The sequence below is a fragment of the Nanorana parkeri genome, unplaced genomic scaffold (genome assembly GCF_000935625.1).
Source record: "Nanorana parkeri isolate BGI_ZX_2015 unplaced genomic scaffold, ASM93562v1 scaffold951, whole genome shotgun sequence".
Classification (NCBI taxonomy): domain Eukaryota; kingdom Metazoa; phylum Chordata; class Amphibia; order Anura; family Dicroglossidae; genus Nanorana; species Nanorana parkeri.
This window is the reverse complement of record NW_017307219.1, coordinates 184,800-205,964: the sequence shown is the minus strand read 5'-3', so window position 1 is coordinate 205,964 and position 21,165 is coordinate 184,800. Positions and strand designations below refer to the sequence as shown.

The following is a 21,165-nucleotide window of genomic DNA, read 5'->3' as shown; positions in this document are numbered from 1 at the left end:
AGATTAAATGTATATAAACCCAACTAAAGATTAAATGTATATAAACCCAACTAAAGATTAAATGTATATAAACCCAACTAAAGATTAAATGTATATAAACCCAACTAAAGATTAAATGTATATAAACCCAACTAAAGATTAAATGTATATAAACCCAACTAAAGATTAAATGTATATAAACCCAACTAAAGATTAAATGTATATAAACCCAACTAAAGATTAAATGTATATAAACCCAACTAAAGATTAAATGTATATAAACCCAACTAAAGATTAAATGTATATAAACCCAACTAAAGATTAAATGTATATAAACCCAACTAAAGATTAAATGTATATAAACCCAACTAAAGATTAAATGTATATAAACCCAACTAAAGATTAAATGTATATAAACCCAACTAAAGATTAAATGTATATAAACCCAACTACAGATTAGATGCATGTAAACCCAACTACAGATTAAATGCATGTAAACCCAACTAAGGATTAAATGTATATAAACCCAACAACAGATTAAATGTATATAAACCCAAATACGGATTAAATGTATATAAACCCAACTACGGATTAAATGTATATAAACCCAACTACGGATCAAATGTATATAAACAGACTAAATGTATATAAACCCAAGAACGGATTAAATACATATACTGTAAACCCAACTAAGGATTAAATGTACCGTATTTGCCGGCGCAAAAGGCGACTGGGTGTATAAGACGACCCCCTAATTTTCCACTTAAAACATAGGTTTTGGGCTATACTCGTCATATAAGACTACCCCACTTCCGAGGCAACACCATTTAAAAACATCATGGATGGATGTGCGGTAATACTGTATGTACGGTAGCTTCGGCTACATACAGTATACCCCGCTGAGCCAATCACGGCGAGCGAAGTATTCTATTAATGAATACAAAGTCTGCTTGGATTGGCAGAGGTTGTGTACATCGCTCGCCGTGATTGGCTCAGCGCGGTATACTTTATGTAGTCGAAGCTACCGTACATACAGTTTTACCGCACATCCAGCGGGCTGACAGATTAGGGATGTTCGTTTTGGGCCAGCTTGGCCCAAACGAACTAAAGGTATATATTGTATACCCCGCGTATAAGACGACCCCCGATTTTCGAGGGATGTTTTTAAGTATAAAAAGTAGTCTTATACGTCAGCAAATACAATATATAAACCCAACTACAGATTCAATGTATATAAACCCAACTACAGATTAAATGTATATAAACCCAACTACAGATTCAATGTATATAAACCCAACTACAGATTCAATGTATATAAACCCAACTACAGATTCAATGTATATAAACCCAACTAAGGGTTAAATGTAGATAAACCCAACTACAGATAAAATGTATATAAACCCAACTAAGGATTAAATGCATATAAACCCAACTAAGATTAAATGTATATAAACCCAACTACAGATTAAATGTATATAAACTAGGGCTGGTACTGATCAAAATTTTCGTGTTCGATTAATCACATTTTTTTTGAATCGATTAATTTCGATGAATTATTACGCACATACAGATCCAACTACATTGGCCTATACACATACAGCACAGCAATGAAGTCATAAAATGAACTAGGATCAAACTAATCCAGCACGTTATTAATCTCACGTGCCCCCACTAAATATGGCCGCCGCTTGAGTGGGGCAACTCGGATTAATAACGTGCTGGATTAGTGTGATCCTAGTTCATTTTATTACTTCTTTGCTGTGCTGTATGTGTATAGGTCAATGCCTTGGCTGGCGCTCGTGCAGAAAGTTTCCTATGCAAACTCGCCGGCCCAAGTGGCTCCGTCGGCTAACGAAGGGAAGGGGGAGGAGTCCGGTGACGTCACGGACATCGATGTCACGGGACTCCTCCCCCTTCCCTTCGTTAGCCATCACGGACATCGACGTCACCGGACTTCTCCCCCCTTCCCTTTGTTAGCCGACAGAGCTACTTGGGGAAGGGGGAGGAGTCCTGTCACGTCGATGTGCGTGACGTCACCGAATCTCCGACGGGACTCCCGGGAAGCCGGCGGAGAGGTGAGTGTTTTCATTAGCTATCAAAATAATTTGAATTGATCAAAAAGTTTAACGATTAATCGAGAAATTAATCGTTAATTTCCACAGCCCTAATATAAACCCAACAACGGATTTAATGTATATAAACCCAACTACAGAGTAAATGCATTTAAACCCAACTAAGTGATTGTTACTAAGCCCGTGATTGGGTGAAACGTGTCAAAGGGGTGGACCTTGGACGGGACACCAGTGATGTGGTACAAGCTTTAATAAACAATCCCAGCTTTTCTTCTTTTTCTATGGGCTGATTTTGGAGCGAGGACATGTGTCACGTATGTCACACCTGTTGAGGATGAAGGGGTTGTGGATCGCAACTGCGGAGGCTTCTCAGTCAGTGAAACCCTGGTTTCACTCTCTTAACAACAGAGAGTTAGGGTTTCTTGCATCACAGCCTATATCTAACTAAACGGTGGTTTTAGAGTGAGCTTATTTCTTCATAAGCCCTACCCCCAGGGCACCAAAGTAATAGGGATATACTGGTTTAGCAGATGGGAGAGGTACAAAACAGTACAGTAGTAGTCCAGGTTCCAAGCAAGTAACAAGCCTCAATGCAATTAGCAGGTAGCCTATACAGTCTGTAATGAAGGGTGTGCAACAGCACTGAATACTTGCAGTTTTGAGGGTTGAAGTGGAGGAGGAGAGCTGTGGGTCCTTATCGGTCCGGTTTCCAGGAAGGGAAGCAGGCAGGAGTATGCTGGAGGCAATGGAGGGTCCCAGGAGAAAGCAGGAGTTCTGGTCACATGTGCCGAACGGATAGGCGCACTTCCGCGTTCCAGAGTGGAACGCACCCGGCCTTCGAACCCGGAAGTGACGAGCGTGCGTTCCACCGTGGAACGCAGCGGCGGATCCGAGATGCGGCTGGCTCCCGATCATCAAGGTATACGGCGGTGGCCGTTACAACATGCTGTCAGCGGCAAGCACACGGCTCATTCCTTTCCTGAGCTGTGTGGGAGCAGTGCGGTGCCTCTTTTGTGTGTTCTCCTTGCAGGTCATAATACATGGAAAAATGAGGGTGATGATGTGCGTTATAATGTACATTTTGGGATTAAATGATCCCTTAAACTGTGATATTTAGTTGCTTCCGGAATGTACACCCATCCCCAGAAAGTTCATACAAAGAGTCTACAGGAAGTGTGCACAGAGAGAGAAAACATGTACCGTGTTTCCCCGAAAATAAGACACTGTCTTATATTTTTTTGGCTCAAAAAAAAAACACACTAGGTCTTATTTTCGGGGAGGTCTTTTTTTTTTTAATGTACAACAATCCACACTTATTCATGTACAAAAATATAGTGATCAGGGCAATCAGGGGTGCCGTACCTTTCCGAGAGCAATTTGGTAACCAATCGCTGGCCAGAATGAGCGAAGCGAGCTTTCACTATCGATTCCTCACAGGCGGAGTGCATTTGGTATCACTCTGTCTGTGACAGGAGCCGACGCTATAGAGAAGGCATCTGCTCCCTCCGGTGCCGCCTCGCTTCCTCTAGCGCCGGCTTCGCTGGCACCGCTGATTCTCTCCCGTGGCTCTTCAAGTTCCCCCTTATGCCACCACTTGCCCTGGGAATGGTCACAACTAGGTCTTATTTCCGGGGTAGGTCTTATATTTTAGCAATACCCAAAAATAGTACTAGGTCTTATTTTTGGGGTAGGTCTTATTTTCGGGGAAACAGGGTATGAAGTAAGTAGAAGTCTAGTACAGTAAAATGTATTGTTGTAATAAAAATCATAACACAATCTTGTTTTACTTATAGTGCCCCACAAAACTAAGAGGGTTGTAAATCATCCGCTCAGCCCTACGCTGGACAAACGCTCCTCGGCTCCATTCAGTGGTGAGAATGCAGTGGGAATGGCATTCAACTAGTGTATGGCTGGGTGAATGACTCATAAGTCATCCCCTAAGGGCCTGTTCACACGATGTCCGTTTTGTGTGCTGACCGGCTCCGTACGCTGCTGCACTCAAAATGCATCCCAATGTATCCCTATGTGTTTTATGGGCTACAGTTCTCACGTGCGCAGTCCGTTCAGCCTACGACAGAAAAAATACTGCATGTCACATTTTGTCCGGTCTGGAAACGGTCCGGAAACGCACGAACGCTATCAACGATAGACAGACAGGTTGGGGTAGAGGTAACGACATGAACTGCAAACATTTGGAACATGCCCATTACCTTGCCATGGACATACTCCGGGTGACCTCGCAAATCCTCATACAAACTCCAGAACTGACTCTTGGAGTCCCGGAGCCTCAAGATTGGGTGTACCCAATAACGACGTCTCCTGCGGGCTCGTTCTCTGCAGATTGCTGTAGCCAGCACCATCAACATGCCTGCAAATATGTGATACATGTCTGATCACCAGCTTTACATACACAAAGGGAAGTAGATGTTCCGAGAGGGCGGAAGTGACCTCAGAGGCTGAACCTGCATGCTGACAGCCCCTTGGCTAAAAAAAACAAAAAAAAACTGTCAGCATCCGGACCAAAAAAGCACTGCATCAGCAGCTCCACGTCTGCTGATCAGGACCTGATCTCATGTAACCAGGCCCTAAGTGTTCCTTTTTGGGAGTTTAGGTCTAAATTGCTGTGCTCACATTACATTGCTTTACATGGGTGCTTCTAATGCAAACCTCTCGCTCTGTTAGCTCCCACTTATGCTAAATGTTGGCAGATGATGCTGTTGGTTTTTTTTTTCTTCTCAGATTTTGTAACAGACATCCTTCAAAAAGACATCATTTAGTCCAGGGATAGAGGAATGAGCTGTAATACTTACCTTAATGTTCCCTCCGGCTGGCTTCCTCCATGCTGTGTGACTGGAAGCCAGAAACCTTTTCTTTCAGGTGCCCTGGCCGGTCATCACATATAACACAGACCAACAACCCTGCAGTCATAGGCGTGTGCACAGGGTGTGCCTGGGAACACCCTAATCACCCCGAGTGCATCACAGAAGCCACAGGGCCGTGTTTTTAGTCACTAAGCTGGTGGAGAGATCACAAAGATCTTTGGTTCAGCGATACAGAGCACAGCAGCACTTGCCACTTACATTCCTCACATAACAGCCACAGTCCTTGGTGCCTGGGAAACTGCGAGGGGGCGTGGCTGTGGCTTGCCATCCAATCAGGAAGCTGATTGGGTGGTCATATGACCACCTGCCAGGCTCCGTGCTTCATTACTGCACCCCTGGTGGAAGAGGTAAGGGACAGTTGAAGAGATAACAACCCAGATTGTCAGAGAGAAGAGGTGAGCATGGGAAGTAAGTATTACTGCTTATTCCACCAATACCCCTAAACTTATCGATTTAACCACTTCCCGGCCGGCCGTTTTAAAAAAACGGCCGTCCAGGAGCTCTCTAGATCTGAGCGGGCGTCTTTAGACGTCCACTCATCCACGCCCCCTTGCGCGCGCCGCTGGTCGCCCGCGAGCGGGAAATGCCCGTTATTTGAAAACAGGCAGCGATGCCCGTTAATATACAAGCGATCCGCCGGCTATAGAGCCAGCGGATCGCTTGTATGAGGTCCCGTGATGTGCGCCCCCCCCTCCCGCTGTCAACCTGGTCCCGAGCATACTGCCTCTGTCACAGGGGATCAGAGGGAGTTCGGTTCACGACATATATCACTCTATGTAGCTTCACCAATACATTTCAATGTAGCTGTTCACATCTCGTCGCTCAATGTCGCTCAATATCGCTGGTAGCTCGTCGCTGCTAGCTCGTCGCGGGTAGCTCGTCGCTTCTACATGACCCTTTTTTAGAGCGATTTTGAGCGATATTGCTCCTGATTGCATACAGCCCAATAGGATGATGTCGCGCGATGTCTAAGGCCCCGTTCACATTGAGCGATTTCCCGCGATATCGCGGCTATTTACCGCGCGATATCGCTCTTCAATGCTTTGCAATGGGGCAAAGGGTCCTGCTGTCGCGGGTCGTGTGTCGCTACAGCAGGACCCTTTTTGGAGCGGATTTTGCCGCGATTCTCGCTTGCTCAATGCAAGCATTTGTGCGATATCGCGCAAAATGCAAATCGCGCGATTTGCGAATCGCGCAGTGTGAATGGGGCCTAAAGAGAACTATGGGATAAAAAGGTTACCACAGAGTTCTCTTTTAAGAGAGAAGCTGATTGGTTGCTGTGCACAGCTGCTTTAGCTTCTGTCTGCTCCGGTTTTAGTAAATTCCCCCCATACTATATTTAAAAAAGAAATGATACTTACACTCACTTTTTAAATGTTTCCTTCCATCCCCCCTCCCAAAAACTCCCCTAAGTCATTTGTTGCTGCCCCTCACTGGCACCGCTTCTGTGACTGATGACCGGTGGATTCAGGACTGCAATTTGTGATGCAGGTTAATGAGCGTACCGAAGCGAGGTGCCAAAGCAGCTCCGCAAAGTATACGCCATGTATTTGTATTGTCTGTCTATGTCCTTGCTATGGAGATTCACCCCTTTATTTGTATAGGCGGCCATAGAAAGTGAGGGGAAAGCCAACATTTTAGTTGTCACCAAAACAAGAAGTGAGAGGAAATCTACCACTGGGCACCAGGAAGAGATTTCCTCTGACTTCCTGTTGTATCTCAGGGACAGGAAGTGAAGTTTCCCCATTAGTACACAGGCAACAAAATGAATTTGGCGGGAGATTGAACCCTTGTGGCGTTATGTACACTTTAATAAACTGCTCAAGCAGCACAGTGAATGTTGAGTGAGTGAACTCAGTAAATGGGGTGTTTGTCTCCACCGACCACCGTGACTTGGGTGGCACATTACACGACAGCCCCCCAGAAATGATCGGGCGGAGCGAGCACTCGAATCACCACAGCCACCCTATTCCTTTCCTACTAGGAAACTCCGTGCCGTGCGTGCTCTGTGGGCGGTGCAGAGCGAAGATCTCTGATAGGTTGTAGAAGGACAGGAGGGCGGTCCGGAGGCGGGGTCTGAATGGGTGGATGACGGAGGCTGGATAGCCCAGTAAGAGGGTGTCAGTGTATCTGAAGGGGGCGGAGCAGCGGTGACGGTCCGTCACTTGGCTAGACTCGTTGTCAGGAAGCGGCACTGAGTCGGAATCCGGCGGACATTGTGCAGTTTGCGGGGAAGTTTGTTGACATCGGCACCGGAAGGAGAGGAAGGAGGAGGAGGAGGGTGTTCGCGCTGTGTTGCTCGTTAGGATCAGCCCCTCCCGGATGGCCTCTCATCATCCTCCCTCCGGCAGCTGGCCGAGCCTCTTCTGATCGTCTCCGGAAGGGGGCACCATGACAGGCTGAGCCGGAGCCGCCGGTCCCCTGAGGGACTGTCACGACCGAGAGTCCCCGGACTTTCTTTCCTGTTCTCCGCGATAGTCCGAGGCCTGTCCGACATGGCGTCACAGGCCTCCAGCGGCACCAATCCGCGGAAGTTCAGCGAGAAGATCGCTCTACATAACCAGAAGCAGGCCGAGGAGACCCGAGCCTTCGACGAACTCATGACCGACCTGACGATGTCCCGGGTGAGTCCTCACTGACAGCTGTGTAGAGGAGGACAGCAGAGCCGAGCGTGCCTGACAGCGGGACTCCTGTCACTGCTTGACTGTTCATATACACAGTACAGGGACTCTGCCGGGACTACAGCTGACTGTGGTGTCTGCTGGCCATACAGAGAGAGGACTGACTATGCATGGGGCCCCTGTACTGGCCATACAGAGAGAGGACTGACTGTGCATGGGGCCCCTGTGTTGTGTATACAGAGAGAGGACTGATTGCATGGAGCCCCTGGACTGACAGTGCATGGGGCCCCTGTGCTGGCCATACAGGGACAGGATTGACTGTGCATGGGGCCCCTGTGTTGTGTATACAGAGACAGGACTGACTGCATGGGGCCCCTGTGTTGTGTATACAGAGACAGGACTGTCTGTGCATGGGGCCCCTGTGCTGGCCATGCAGAGACAGGACTGTCTGTGCATGGGGCCCCTGTGCTGGCCATGCAGAGACAGGACTGTCTGTGCATGGGGCCCCTGTGCTGGCCATGCAGAGACAGGACTGTCTGTGCATGGGGCCCCTGTGCTGGCCATGCAGAGACAGGACTGACTGTGCATGGGGCCCCTGTGCTTGCCTTGCAGAGACAGGACTGACTGTGCATGGGGCCCCTGTGCTGGCCATGCAGAGACAGGACTGTCTGTGCATGGGGCCCCTGTGCTGTGTATACAGAGACAGGACTGACTGTACATGAGGCCCCTGTGTTGTGTATACAGAGACAGAACTGACTGTACATGAGGCCCCTGTGCTGTGTATACAGAGACAGGACTGTCTGTGCATGGGGCCCCTGTGCTGGCCATGCAGAGACAGGACTGACTGTGCATGGGGCCCCTGGACAGGAGGGCGGTCCGGAGGCGGGGTCTGAATGGGTGGATGACGGAGGCTGGATAGCCCAGTAAGAGGGTGTCAGTGTATCTGAAGGGGGCGGAGCAGCGGTGACGGTCCGTCACTTGGCTAGACCTGTTGTCAGGAAGCGGCACTGAGTCGGGATCCGGCGGACATTGTGCAGTTTGCGGGGAAGTTTGTTGACATCGGCACCGGAAGGAGAGGAAGGAGGAGGAGGAGGGTGTTCGCGCTGTGTTGCTCGTTAGGATCAGCCCCTCCCGGATGGCCTCTCATCATCCTCCCTCCGGCAGCTGGCCGAGCCTCTTCTGATCGTCTCCGGAAGGGGGCACCATGACAGGCTGAGCCGGAGCCGCCGGTCCCCTGAGGGACTGTCACGACCGAGAGTCCCCGGACTTTCTTTCCTGTTCTCCGCGATAGTCCGAGGCCTGTCCGACATGGCGTCACAGGCCTCCAGCGGCACCAATCCGCGGAAGTTCAGCGAGAAGATCGCTCTACATAACCAGAAGCAGGCCGAGGAGACCCGAGCCTTCGACGAACTCATGACCGACCTGACGATGTCCCGGGTGAGTCCTCACTGACAGCTGTGTAGAGGAGGACAGCAGAGCCGAGCGTGCCTGACAGCGGGACTCCTGTCACTGCTTGACTGTTCATATACACAGTACAGGGACTCTGCCGGGACTACAGCTGACTGTGGTGTCTGCTGGCCATACAGAGAGAGGACTGACTATGCATGGGGCCCCTGTACTGGCCATACAGAGAGAGGACTGACTGTGCATGGGGCCCCTGTGTTGTGTATACAGAGAGAGGACTGACTGTGCATGGGGCACCTGTACTGGCCATACAGAGACAGGACTGACTGTGCGTGGGGCCCCTGTGTTGTGTATACAGAGAGAGGACTGACTGTGCATGGGGCACCTGTACTGGCCATACAGAGACAGGACTGACTGTGCATGGGGCCCCTGTGCTGTGTATACAGAGAGAGGACTGTCTGTGCATGGGGCCCCTGTGCTGTGTATACAGAGACAGAACTGTCTGTGCATGGGGCCCCTGTGCTGTGTATACAGAGACAGAACTGTCTGTGCATGGGGCCCCTGTGCTGGCCATACAGGGACAGAACTGTCTGTGCATGGGGCCCCTGTGCTGGCCATACAGGGACAGGACTGACTGTCCCTGGGGCCCCTGTGCTGGCCATACAGGGACAGGACTGTCTGTCCCTGGGGCCCCTGTGCTGGCCATGCAGAGATGGGGCCGACTGTCCCTGGGGCCCCTGTGCTGTGTATACAGGGATTACCAATGTTAGAGGGTAATTCTCCATTGATCGCCCGTGTAAGGGGGCAATTCTCCATTGATCGCCCGTGTAAGGGGGCAATTCTCCATACCTCCGTGGTACAGAGCAGAATTGGAAATCAATGAAAAAAAAAGTTGAAAAAAAAGATTTAAATGTAAAAAAAAATTAAATCTAAAAAAAAATAAAAGATTTAAAAAAAAAAGGATTTTTTTTTTTTTTACAAAAAACAATTGGGCGGAGCTAGCAGTGACAGCTAGCTCCACCCAACTGTTGGCACCAACTAGAGTCTTCTAGCAGGTCCCGGCCAATGAATAACAAGCTCCGCCCAGTTGTCATTGTTTAATGACTGTTCAGCGTCCCCAGGTCATTTGACCTATAGTGCCCCTACAGCAGCCCTTCGGTTTGACTGGGCTCCCGAAACCGAAGCTAGCCGAAGGATCATCCCAAGCTGCGGCTGATCCCTTGGCTAGCTTTGTGAATAGCCCTCTATGTGTCGTCATCCATGTAGTTCTCGTGTATAGAGAGGGGAAGGAAGTAAAATAATCGTCCCTGAGTGTCAGATATTCCAGGTGCGCCAGGTTCATTATTCTTTGATCTGAGACGTTCAGCACTGACTGATAATATTCCTGTGACCTAGAATAGTATATGGTGTCATTTTCACCAGGAGTTCCCGGAGTCCTCTGAATAATTTCTCGGGATCCTCCAGGATAAATAGGATGAGTGAGGTTGGTGGACATCATTGTGTGTCATTGGAACGGATGTTTCATCTCCTGAATGTAATAAAAAGCTGGAATTCTGTTCCGCGGAGCCCGTTGTCACCCGATCCCTCCATAGACCTCTTCTCTGTCAGTCCCGATGTCTGTTCAGAGGAATCCTTCTTCTATAGCAATCAGTCATTAGGAAGGCGGGCAACCTGTGCCTGGCCAGCTGTTGGACATCAGAAACCTCAGCCTGGAGGGCATGCTGGGAGTAGTAGTCCTACCACAGCCTGAGAATCTTATCCAGGATGGCCAAATTAATATGGAGTTCATGAGCCGGCCTATTCAATCCAGGAGCAGGCAGGGTATTTTTATGGAAAGAAAGCAAAAGAGTTTGTGAATACCTTTTTTCATTGTTATGACTATCTGAATGAAATTTATCTGCACCGGGAAAGGCGCCCTCTCTTTTGCTTTCTTTCCAGACTCCACAGTTCCCCTTGCCGTAGTGGGGCAGCATCCTGCAGCATGCCCATCACTAGATCTCTCTGAGGAGTGATTGCCCTTGGCGCTTTTTTGTTTTTATATTGTTTCCAGGATATTTTTATGAGCTACAAAATCTAGAGAGAACCTGAAAAGTTAGGTGCCAGCTATAATTCTTCAGAAGCATTGGCCTGCTGGCTGCCGGGATTTGTCCGGGCCAGGTTTAAACTATATGAACTAGCGTATGTGTGCTTGTTCTCTAACAGACAATGTTACTAACAATTCTAAAGTGTATTACTGGGCAGTGAGTTAGGAGGGCAGAGTGTGTAGTAGGTTAATATGTGCGGTAGAAGGAGGGCAGAGTGTGTAGTAGGGTAGTATGTGCGGTAGAAGGAGGGCAGAGTGTGTGACATTTAGCAGTATACACATGAGAGAAGTGCTGATGCTACAACTGCAGGCAGTACAGGTGGGGGAGGGGAGGAACAGCAACAACAGGCAGCATGTGTAGAGGAGGAGAATAAAGGGTATGAAGGCAGGCGGTATGTGCAGAAGAGTGGCAGTGCGGCGGGTATGACACGGGCACAATGTATATGTTATGTCAGCGGGCAGTATGTACAAGGGAAGAATGCTGACAGTATGACTGCAGGAGGTATGTGCGGTGCATGCTGCATTTTTCGGCAGTGCACTGTGCAGGACCTGAATGGAGTACACACATTGTACACTACCACTCGAATAATATATACCCTGTTTCCCCGAAAATAAGACCTAGTACTATTTTTGGGAATTGCTAAAATATAAGACCTACCCCGAAATAAGACCTAGTTGTGACCATTGCCAGGGCCGGTGGTGGCATAAGGGGGAACTTGAAGAGCCGCAGGAGAGAATCAGCGGTGCCAATGAAGCCAGCGCTAGAGGAAGCGAGGCGGCTCCGGAGGGAGCAGAGCCGCATAAGCCGATGCCTCCTCTATAGGCTCCTGTCACAGGCGGAGTCATACCAAATGCACTCCGCCTGTGAGGAATCGAAAGTGCGCTTCGCTCATTCTGGCCAGCGATTGGTTACCAAATTGCTTTTGGAAAGGTACGGCACCCCTGATCTCCATATTTTGTACATGAATACACGTAGGCTGTTGTACAGGAATAAGTGTGGATTGTTGTATATTAAAATAAAAAACAAAATAAGACCTACCCCGAAAATAAGACCAAGAGGTGTTTTTTGACAGTGTCTTATTTTCGGGGAAACACGGTATAACAGTGACAGCTCAGGCGATGTATAATGCACCGCACAGTGCCGGAGCTACCGCAACGCACTAATCCGCCAGCTACACAAGAGCGTTTTAGTGGATGGGCTGGTGGGAATGAGCCCAGAGTGCGCAGTACTGGTGGAGGAGGAAGGTCGCATCTGTTTTTGTCCAGCCTCGGATTAAAGTCTATCTAAAGCCACCTTTTTTTTTTGGATACAATAGGAAATGGCTAAAGCCCTGTCAGGTTTCTTTTTTTGTTTGTGTATGTGTATCCTATTGGGGTGATTTGCCTTCACTTCCTGTTTTGAGACCCAACAGGAAGTGAGAGTAGATCTCTCCAAAAGTTTAGGTGGATCTTCTTTTTATGAGGTTTTAGTGATCCAACAAAATGTGGATCTGTACATCCAGATTGTGATATGTATGGCGAGCTTGAAAGGGGGGGATGTGCTGTTACTTGTTTAGTGTGCACTATGTTTTTTACCAGTTGTGTGTTTTTTGTTTTGTTTTTTAAATCTTTAAAAACATTGCAGTGGTGTGCTGCGGAATGTCTCCCTGTGGCAGCTCAGTCTGTAGGGACTGCTACACCTAACATTTATGAATGACGTCTGAAAATGTAGTCTTTAATCATAAATGAACAAAGGGCAATTTATACCGTCCATACAGGGACAGGACTGACCTTGCATTGACGCCTGGGCCGCTGTGCTCAGCTGCCGCTTTGACGTCTGGACCGCTGTGCTCAGCTGCCGCTTTGACGTCTGGACCGCTGTGCTCAGCTGCCGCTTTGACCGCTGTGCTCAGCTGCCGCTTTGACGTCGCCTGGGCCGCTGTGCTCAGCTGCCGCTCTGGCGCCTGGGCCGCTGTGCTCAGCTGCCGCTCTGGCGCCTGGGCCGCTGTGCTCAGCTGCCGCTCTGGCGCCTGGGCCGCTGTGCTCAGCTGCCGCTCTGGCGCCTGGGCCGCTGTGCTCAGCTGCCGCTCTGGCGCCTGGGCCGCTGTGCTCAGCTGCCGCTCTGGCGCCTGGGCCGCTGTGCTCAGCTGCCGCTCTGGCGCCTGGGCCGCTGTGCTCAGCTGCCGCTCTGGCGCCTGGGCCGCTGTGCTCAGCTGCCGCTCTGGCGCCTGGGCCGCTGTGCTCAGCTGCCGCTCTGGCGCCTGGGCCGCTGTGCTCAGCTGCCGCTCTGGCGCCTGGGCCGCTGTGCTCAGCTGCCGCTCTGGCGCCTGGGCCGCTGTGCTCAGCTGCCGCCCTGGCGCCTGGGCCGCTGTGCTCAGCTGCCGCTCTGGCGCCTGGGCCGCTGTGCTCAGCTGCCGCTCTGGCGCCTGGGCCGCTGTGCTCAGCTGCCGCTCTGGCGCCTGGGCCGCTTTGCCATCTGGCCTGCTGTGCTCCGCTGTCACGTTGACATCTGGGATTCACCCCTTTTATTTGTACTGTTGGCCAAAGAAAGTGAAGGCAAAGCCAATATTTTAGAGTTGTCACCAAAACAAGAAGTGAAGCAAAAACCAACATTTTAGTTCTTGTCACACCGCAGCGACATTCGCTTGTTTCCTGCACATCCCCAGTGAATTCACTGGGGGTCTACACACATGACATACACGGGAAAGTAGTTTCCTTGGCTGCGTTTTGTGGCGCTATTAATATGTATTGGCACCACAAACGCGATTTCATGTTTCCCCTGAATGTGTGTCAAAGCGTGTTTGCCACACAGTTTGTCACACGTTAACGAAAAGCTCAAGTGTTAAAGGGGACTTACTTTCCATTCACACATAAGCGTTGTTATGTGCGCACATAAATGTGCACACATAAAAAGCAATGCATTTCTATATGGGTTGGTTCACACCTGCACATTCATATGCTCCTGCAATAGACACGCAATGCTGGAAAAAGTACTTTTGCGTTTTTTCTTTGGCACATTTAAGTGCGTTCTGTGCCCAAGACTGTAGTGTACCCGCAAAACCGCACATCTATTCAAAACTAATTTTAACGTGCGCAGAAAACCAAGCTTTTTAGCGCACATAAAACAAACTAAATTCTAAACGCCTATGTGTGAATGGAGACCGTCATCCCAAAAACAAAAAGTGAGGGGAAATCTTCCACTGGGGACCAAGAAGAGAATTCCCCTCACGTTTGGAGATTTCCTCTCGCTTCCTGTTGTATCTCTGGGACAGGAAGTGAAGGGAGGTTTCCCCATTGGTACACAGGCAACAAAATGAATTTGGCGGGAGATTGAACCCTTGTGTGCTGTATCCCAATCTAAAACATGTGGCGTTATGTACACTTTAGTAAACTGCTCATGTCCCACAGTGAATGTTGAGTGAACTCAGTAAATGGGGTGTTTGTCTCCACAGTGACTCGGGCGACACATTACAGCCCCCCAGAAATGATCGGGCGGAGCGAGCACTCGGGTCACCACAGCCGCCCTATTCCTTTCCTACTAGGAAACTTCGTGCGCGCGCTCTGTGGGCGGTGCAGCGCGAAGATCTCTAATAGGTTGAAGAGGGACAGGAGGGCGGTCCGGAGGCGGGGTCTGAATGGGTGGATGACGGAGGCTGGATAGCCCAGTAAGAGGGTGTCAGTGTATCTGAAGGGGGCGGAGCAGCGGTGACGGTCCGTCACTTGGCTAGACCTGTTGTCAGGAAGCGGCACTGAGTCGGGATCCGGCGGACATTGTGCAGTTTGCGGGGAAGTTTGTTGACATCGGCACCGGAAGGAGAGGAAGGAGGAGGAGGAGGGTGTTCGCGCTGTGTTGCTCGTTAGGATCAGCCCCTCCCGGATGGCCTCTCATCATCCTCCCTCCGGCAGCTGGCCGAGCCTCTTCTGATCGTCTCCGGAAGGGGGCACCATGACAGGCTGAGCCGGAGCCGCCGGTCCCCTGAGGGACTGTCACGACCGAGAGTCCCCGGACTTTCTTTCCTGTTCTCCGCGATAGTCCGAGGCCTGTCCGACATGGCGTCACAGGCCTCCAGCGGCACCAATCCGCGGAAGTTCAGCGAGAAGATCGCTCTACATAACCAGAAGCAGGCCGAGGAGACCCGAGCCTTCGACGAACTCATGACCGACCTGACGATGTCCCGGGTGAGTCCTCACTGACAGCTGTGTAGAGGAGGACAGCAGAGCCGAGCGTGCCTGACAGCGGGACTCCTGTCACTGCTTGACTGTTCATATACACAGTACAGGGACTCTGCCGGGACTACAGCTGACTGTGGTGTCTGCTGGCCATACAGAGAGAGGACTGACTGTGCATGGGGCCCCTGTGTTGTGTATACAGAGAGAGGACTGATTGCATGGAGCCCCTGGACTGACAGTGCATGGGGCCCCTGTGCTGGCCATACAGGGACAGGATTGACTGTGCATGGGGCCCCTGTGTTGTGTATACAGAGACAGGACTGACTGCATGGGGCCCCTGTGTTGTGTATACAGAGACAGGACTGTCTGTGCATGGGGCCCCTGTGCTGGCCATGCAGAGACAGGACTGTCTGTGCATGGGGCCCCTGTGCTGGCCATGCAGAGACAGGACTGTCTGTGCATGGGGCCCCTGTGCTGGCCATGCAGAGACAGGACTGACTGTGCATGGGGCCCCTGTGCTTGCCTTGCAGAGACAGGACTGACTGTGCATGGGGCCCCTGTGCTGGCCATGCAGAGACAGGACTGTCTGTGCATGGGGCCCCTGTGCTGTGTATACAGAGACAGGACTGACTGTACATGAGGCCCCTGTGTTGTGTATACAGAGACAGAACTGACTGTACATGAGGCCCCTGTGCTGTGTATACAGAGACAGGACTGTCTGTGCATGGGGCCCCTGTGCTGGCCATGCAGAGACAGGACTGACTGTGCATGGGGCCCCTGTGCTTGCCTTGCAGAGACAGGACTGACTGTGCATGGGGCCCCTGTGCTTGCCTTGCAGAGACAGGACTGACTGTGCATGGGGCCCCTGTGCTGGCCATGCAGAGACAGGACTGTCTGTGCATGGGGCCCCTGTGCTGTGTATACAGAGACAGGACTGACTGTACATGAGGCCCCTGTGTTGTGTATACAGAGACAGAACTGACTGTACATGAGGCCCCTGTGCTGTGTATACAGAGACAGGACTGTCTGTGCATGGGGCCCCTGTGCTGGCCATGCAGAGACAGGACTGACTGTGCATGGGGCCCCTGTGCTTGCCTTGCAGAGACAGGACTGACTGTGCATGGGGCCCCTGTGCTTGCCTTGCAGAGACAGGACTGACTGTGCATGGGGCCCCTGTGCTGGCCATGCAGAGACAGGACTGTCTGTGCATGGGGCCCCTGTGCTGTGTATACAGAGACAGGACTGACTGTACATGAGGCCCCTGTGTTGTGTATACAGAGACAGAACTGACTGTACATGAGGCCCCTGTGCTGTGTATACAGAGACAGGACTGTCTGTGCATGGGGCCCCTGTGCTGGCCATGCAGAGACAAAACTGACTGTACATGAGGCCCCTGTGCTGTGTATACAGGGACTGGTCTGAGCTCACAGCTTGCCTGAGTTGCCCACCATACACAGCCAGATACGGATCTGTCATATAAACAAACATCAGCCTTTCTCCAGCAGGGCTCCCATAGAGGTCACCAGGAGTTCCCGGAGTCCTCTGAATAATTTCTCGGGATCCTCCAGGATAAATAGGATGAGTGAGGTTGGTGGACATCATTGTGTGTCATTGGAACGGATGTTTCATCTCCTGAATGTAATAAAAAGCTGGAATTCTGTTCCGCGGAGCCCGTTGTCACCCGATCCCTCCATAGACCTCTTCTCTGTCAGTCCCGATGTCTGTTCAGAGGAATCCTTCTTCTATAGCAATCAGTCATTAGGAAGGCGGGCAACCTGTGCCTGGCCAGCTGTTGGACATCAGAAACCTCAGCCTGGAGGGCATGCTGGGAGTAGTAGTCCTACCACAGCCTGAGAATCTTATCCAGGATGGCCAAATTAATATGGAGTTCATGAGCCGGCCTATTCAATCCAGGAGCAGGCAGGGTATTTTTATGGAAAGAAAGCAAAAGAGTTTGTGAATACCTTTTTTCATTGTTATGACTATCTGAATGAAATTTATCTGCACCGTGAATGCCAAGACCCTATAGAATGAAATGGTGGCAGTTGCAAATTTTTATGTTGCACGATATTTGCACAACTCCTTATCAAACTCCAAAATTTCGTGAAAAATTTACTTAAATGCCCCAAAACACAGTAAAGTACCTATTTTTAAAATAAAATATAAAAGATGAGGTTACAACGAGTAAATAGATACCCAACATGCCCAGGTTAAAAATTGTGTGCGTCTGTGAAACGGCGACAAACCTCAGTACACTCATAAGTCCATGGATGACTCTTTAAAAGCCCCCACAGGTCATCAATTTAGAGATGCCCTCAAATTATTGCTCTCACTCCGGCGGCGATACCCAACATGTATAGCGCGTTCGTCGTTTTCATACGTAGGCGCACCCGACGCGTGTTTACGTGGTGACGCGCGTACTCGCGGGGGACTTTAAAACTTTTTTTTTAATTTCATTTTACTTTTGAAAACTTTTTTTTAACTTTCATTTGATTGCTAGCACATAGGGCGGCTTACAAGCCCCACACGTGATAGCAGATGCTGGTGACAGGTACTCTTTAGGCTCTGTTCACCCCTGGGCGTTTCTTGACGCACGTTTTTACCGCGATTTGCGGTAAAAAACGCGCGACAAACGTGCGTTTCCAAGGGCTACTTGGCTGTATCCCAATGGAAACGCGCGACAAAAACGCTGCAAAGAAGCTCATGTACCTTTTTCAGGCGTAGGCCGTTTTGTAGCGCGTTCAGACGGGCTGAAATACGGCAAGGTGTGAACCATACCCATAGAAAACAATGGGATTTTCATGTTTGAGCATTCGTAGAGCGTTGAACGCGCTACAAAACGTACAGGTGTGAACCAGGCCTTAAGGTGATGCTGGGGGTCCAAAAGACCCCCAGTGTCACCTTTTACACTCCAAATAAGCTATTGCAGATCGCACTTCAATAGCTTATAGCTGGACTTCAGGAGCCCGGCACTGACGGCTAACGGGGAGGGGATCGACGAAACGGAGCATTGTCCATCTCCTCCCCGCCGACACCAAAGAAGCCGGTCCCGGCCCCGTTGGAGGGGCAACGGAGCCCGGGAAGCACAGTGGGGGGGGCACCCCTTCACCGGGCTGTAGAAGCGATCTGGCGACAGCTGAGTCGGCTTTACAAGTTTAAGCAGAGTTTGCCGCTGGGCGTCTGTTTATACAGCCCTGATGCTGGCGACGTACACTGAAGGGGTTAATGTATATCTAAAGACAAATCTGTTTCTTCTTTAGTTTGGATACCATAGGAAATGGTTACAACCCTGTTCGGTGTGTGTGTGGGGGGTTTCCTTTTTTTTTTTTGCTTTTGTGTATTTTTTTATTGGGGAGATTTTCTTTCTTATTTAGACAAAACAGGAAGTGTGAGGAGATCTCTCCAAAGGAAGGGTGGTTTAGGTATGCCCCAATAAATGTTCACTGAGGTTTTATATTCGGATTGTGCTGTGTATGGTGAGCTTTCCACCGTTCTCTCTGGAACAAGTGTGGAAGATTTCCCCCGTAATCCTCTTCTGGTGACAGATGTAACATTTTGCATGTCCCATGTAACAATGGCCGCCAGAGCAGATATAGAGGGCGAATCTCCCCAGGAAGGAAAGGGATAGCCAGAGAAGCCCGACAGGTTGTAACTCCTCTCCACTGTATAGTAATTGAAAAAGAAATGTCATGTGATCAGGTTGATGTTGGTCTGCTGCAGGCGTGAGCATCTCTGGCCCTCCAGCTGTTGTGGAACTACATTTCCCATGAGGCATGGCATGACTACCAGAGACATGCTGGGACTTGTAGTTAAAGCACAGCTGAAGGGTTGAAGTTTACCCACTGCTGGTTTACTCGCAGCTTAAAGCCTTACTGCTAGATAGAGAATAAACAATGGCAGTGGTCCACTGTGTGACCACTCTTATTCACCGGTCTTGTCCCCTTCCCCCTGATGTTGTGTAATACCCGGAATGAATGAAACTAACCAGCAGTGCCGCAGCTTTGGCATCCTCTTCATTACCCCTCATGCCCCCCCTCCCTCTCCCTGATGTTGTGTAAGTGTGGCTTCTGTGTTGGAGAGCCATGTCTCCTGTCACGGCATCGCAAGTGTAGTGAATGTTCTCCAACATCAGCCAAACAGTAAAGCTGGTCATACACCTTTAGACTGGGTTCACACCTAGGCGCATCGAATACGAGCGTTTTTACCGCGATTCGCGGTAAAAAAAACATGCGACAAACGCGCGTTTCCGAGGGCCACCTGGCTGTATCCCAATGGATACGCGTGGCAAATACGCCCCAAAGAAGCTTCTGTACTTCTTTGGGCGTAGGGCATTTTGCAGCGCGTTCCTACGCGCTGTAAAACGCCCAGGTGGGAACCATGCCCATAGGCAATCATTGGTTTTCACATGTTGAGCGTTTTACAGAGCGTAGGAACGCGCTGTAAAACGCCCAGGTGTGAACCAGGCCTTAGAGAGATCAGCCGATTCCCTTATCCATGCTAAACAGTGGCAAAGGAATCTCCCCTGCTGGCTATTGTATCAGCAGCCGGTGGGACCTGCAGATAGCTGAATACTCAAACAGCGACTTCATCTGATTGATTGCAGTGACTGTTCGGCTGACAATTTTTCACAAAGTTCCTTTGACAAAAGTCGATTTGAAAAATCTGATCTCCGCCGAGCCGGGTAGTTCTAGCAGGGCCACCCACAGTCCAAATTGTATCCGATTCAGGAGTAGTATATGAGCAGCTTAAATAATAATAATAACACAACGGTGACCCTTTAGGTGCCATGCATCCCGCTGTGCCTCCTGGCTTCCTCTGGGGTGCCTCCAAATGCTGTGGTAGTGAAACTGATGTGAAGGGAAATGAAGACTGAGGTGAAGGGGGCTCCTGATGTGAAGGTGGGGATCTTGAATTGAAGGGTGCTTTTGCATGGGTTCCCCTTTAAAATCTAAACTTTTAGACTGAGGTACCCCACGATTTTGCATACTTTTAAAGGGTGCCGTGACTGCAAAAAAGTTGTAGAAATGCTGCTGTAGGTGGCATCCAACTCATTACTGTTAGTGATTTGTTACCCACAATCTTAAATATCCCTTCTAGATAGGAACCTGCACATTGTCTGGGGTCAGGTAGACAGAAGCCATTGATTGGGTGTTTGTTGGCGGGGAAGGAACTTAGTCGGGGAGAGGACAGACGCATTCCATGCACAGAGAATCTGGTTAGATTTGTCGCTGTTGTACGGCAATGCTGCTAACCACGCACTACCCGTATTGCTGGCGCTCCACAAATTTCTACTTCTATTTTGGAAGATGTAAACTTTTTTTGAATTGTACTTCATAGTAGTTTCATTTTCAACTCTCAACTACGTATTTAGTCTGATCCTGTTTGAGAATCCATTGTTACTGACTATCCCTAATTTCCATTGACATTTACTCTTCTTCCGTGTGCAGCACAGAATTTGGTTTGCAGGCAGTACTTCTTTTACATGCTGGGTGTCTGGTTTGTTATCATCCTTGTTCTAGTCAATAGATGGAATATAGAACTTGTGTTTGATTCATATTGCATATCCTCATGAGGTTGAAGAGGAAGAAAGTCTGCATGGAATGCTACATACACCTGCTAAGCAGTACTTGGAAATGACTTGAAATTGGCAGCTATGGCTACACTGCTTTTTACTGAATAAAGCTGAAAGTCCATTGTTGTCTCCATGGAAGGGCAGCACTTGTGTTCTGGTTTATATGCTGCTAAAGAGCATTACTGACGCAGTTCAGCTGTCCAAAGTTTCTTCTCTCCGTGTGTTTTATGGAGGTGCTTTCTGTCACTTGGAAGCTCTCAGGTTTCTTATAGTAAATATGAGGGTGGATTATCATTGTCTCTGTTCAGTAATGTGCGTGATTCCTTGTTGGATAAAGTACAGTTTTGTTAGAAAGTGTGTTTGCTGCAGGGTGGTGGCGGAGCTGTGAAGCTTTGATATGACT

The 21,165-nt window shown here is 49.6% G+C and overlaps 1 protein-coding gene across 2 annotated transcripts in view; it reads left to right on the top strand.

The window, feature by feature from the left end:
* The first annotated feature begins 14,758 nt into the window (after positions 1 to 14,758).
* CRTC3 (CREB regulated transcription coactivator 3) overlaps positions 14,759 to 21,165 on the top strand; it is a 104,177-nt gene continuing 97,770 nt past the window's right edge. For both annotated transcript variants that reach the window (XM_018566471.1, XM_018566470.1), the window contains exon 1: positions 14,759 to 15,199. In XM_018566471.1, coding sequence (XP_018421973.1) covers positions 15,071 to 15,199 — 129 coding nt within the window. In that variant the 5' untranslated portion in view covers positions 14,759 to 15,070. The remainder of the gene's footprint in view (positions 15,200 to 21,165) is intronic.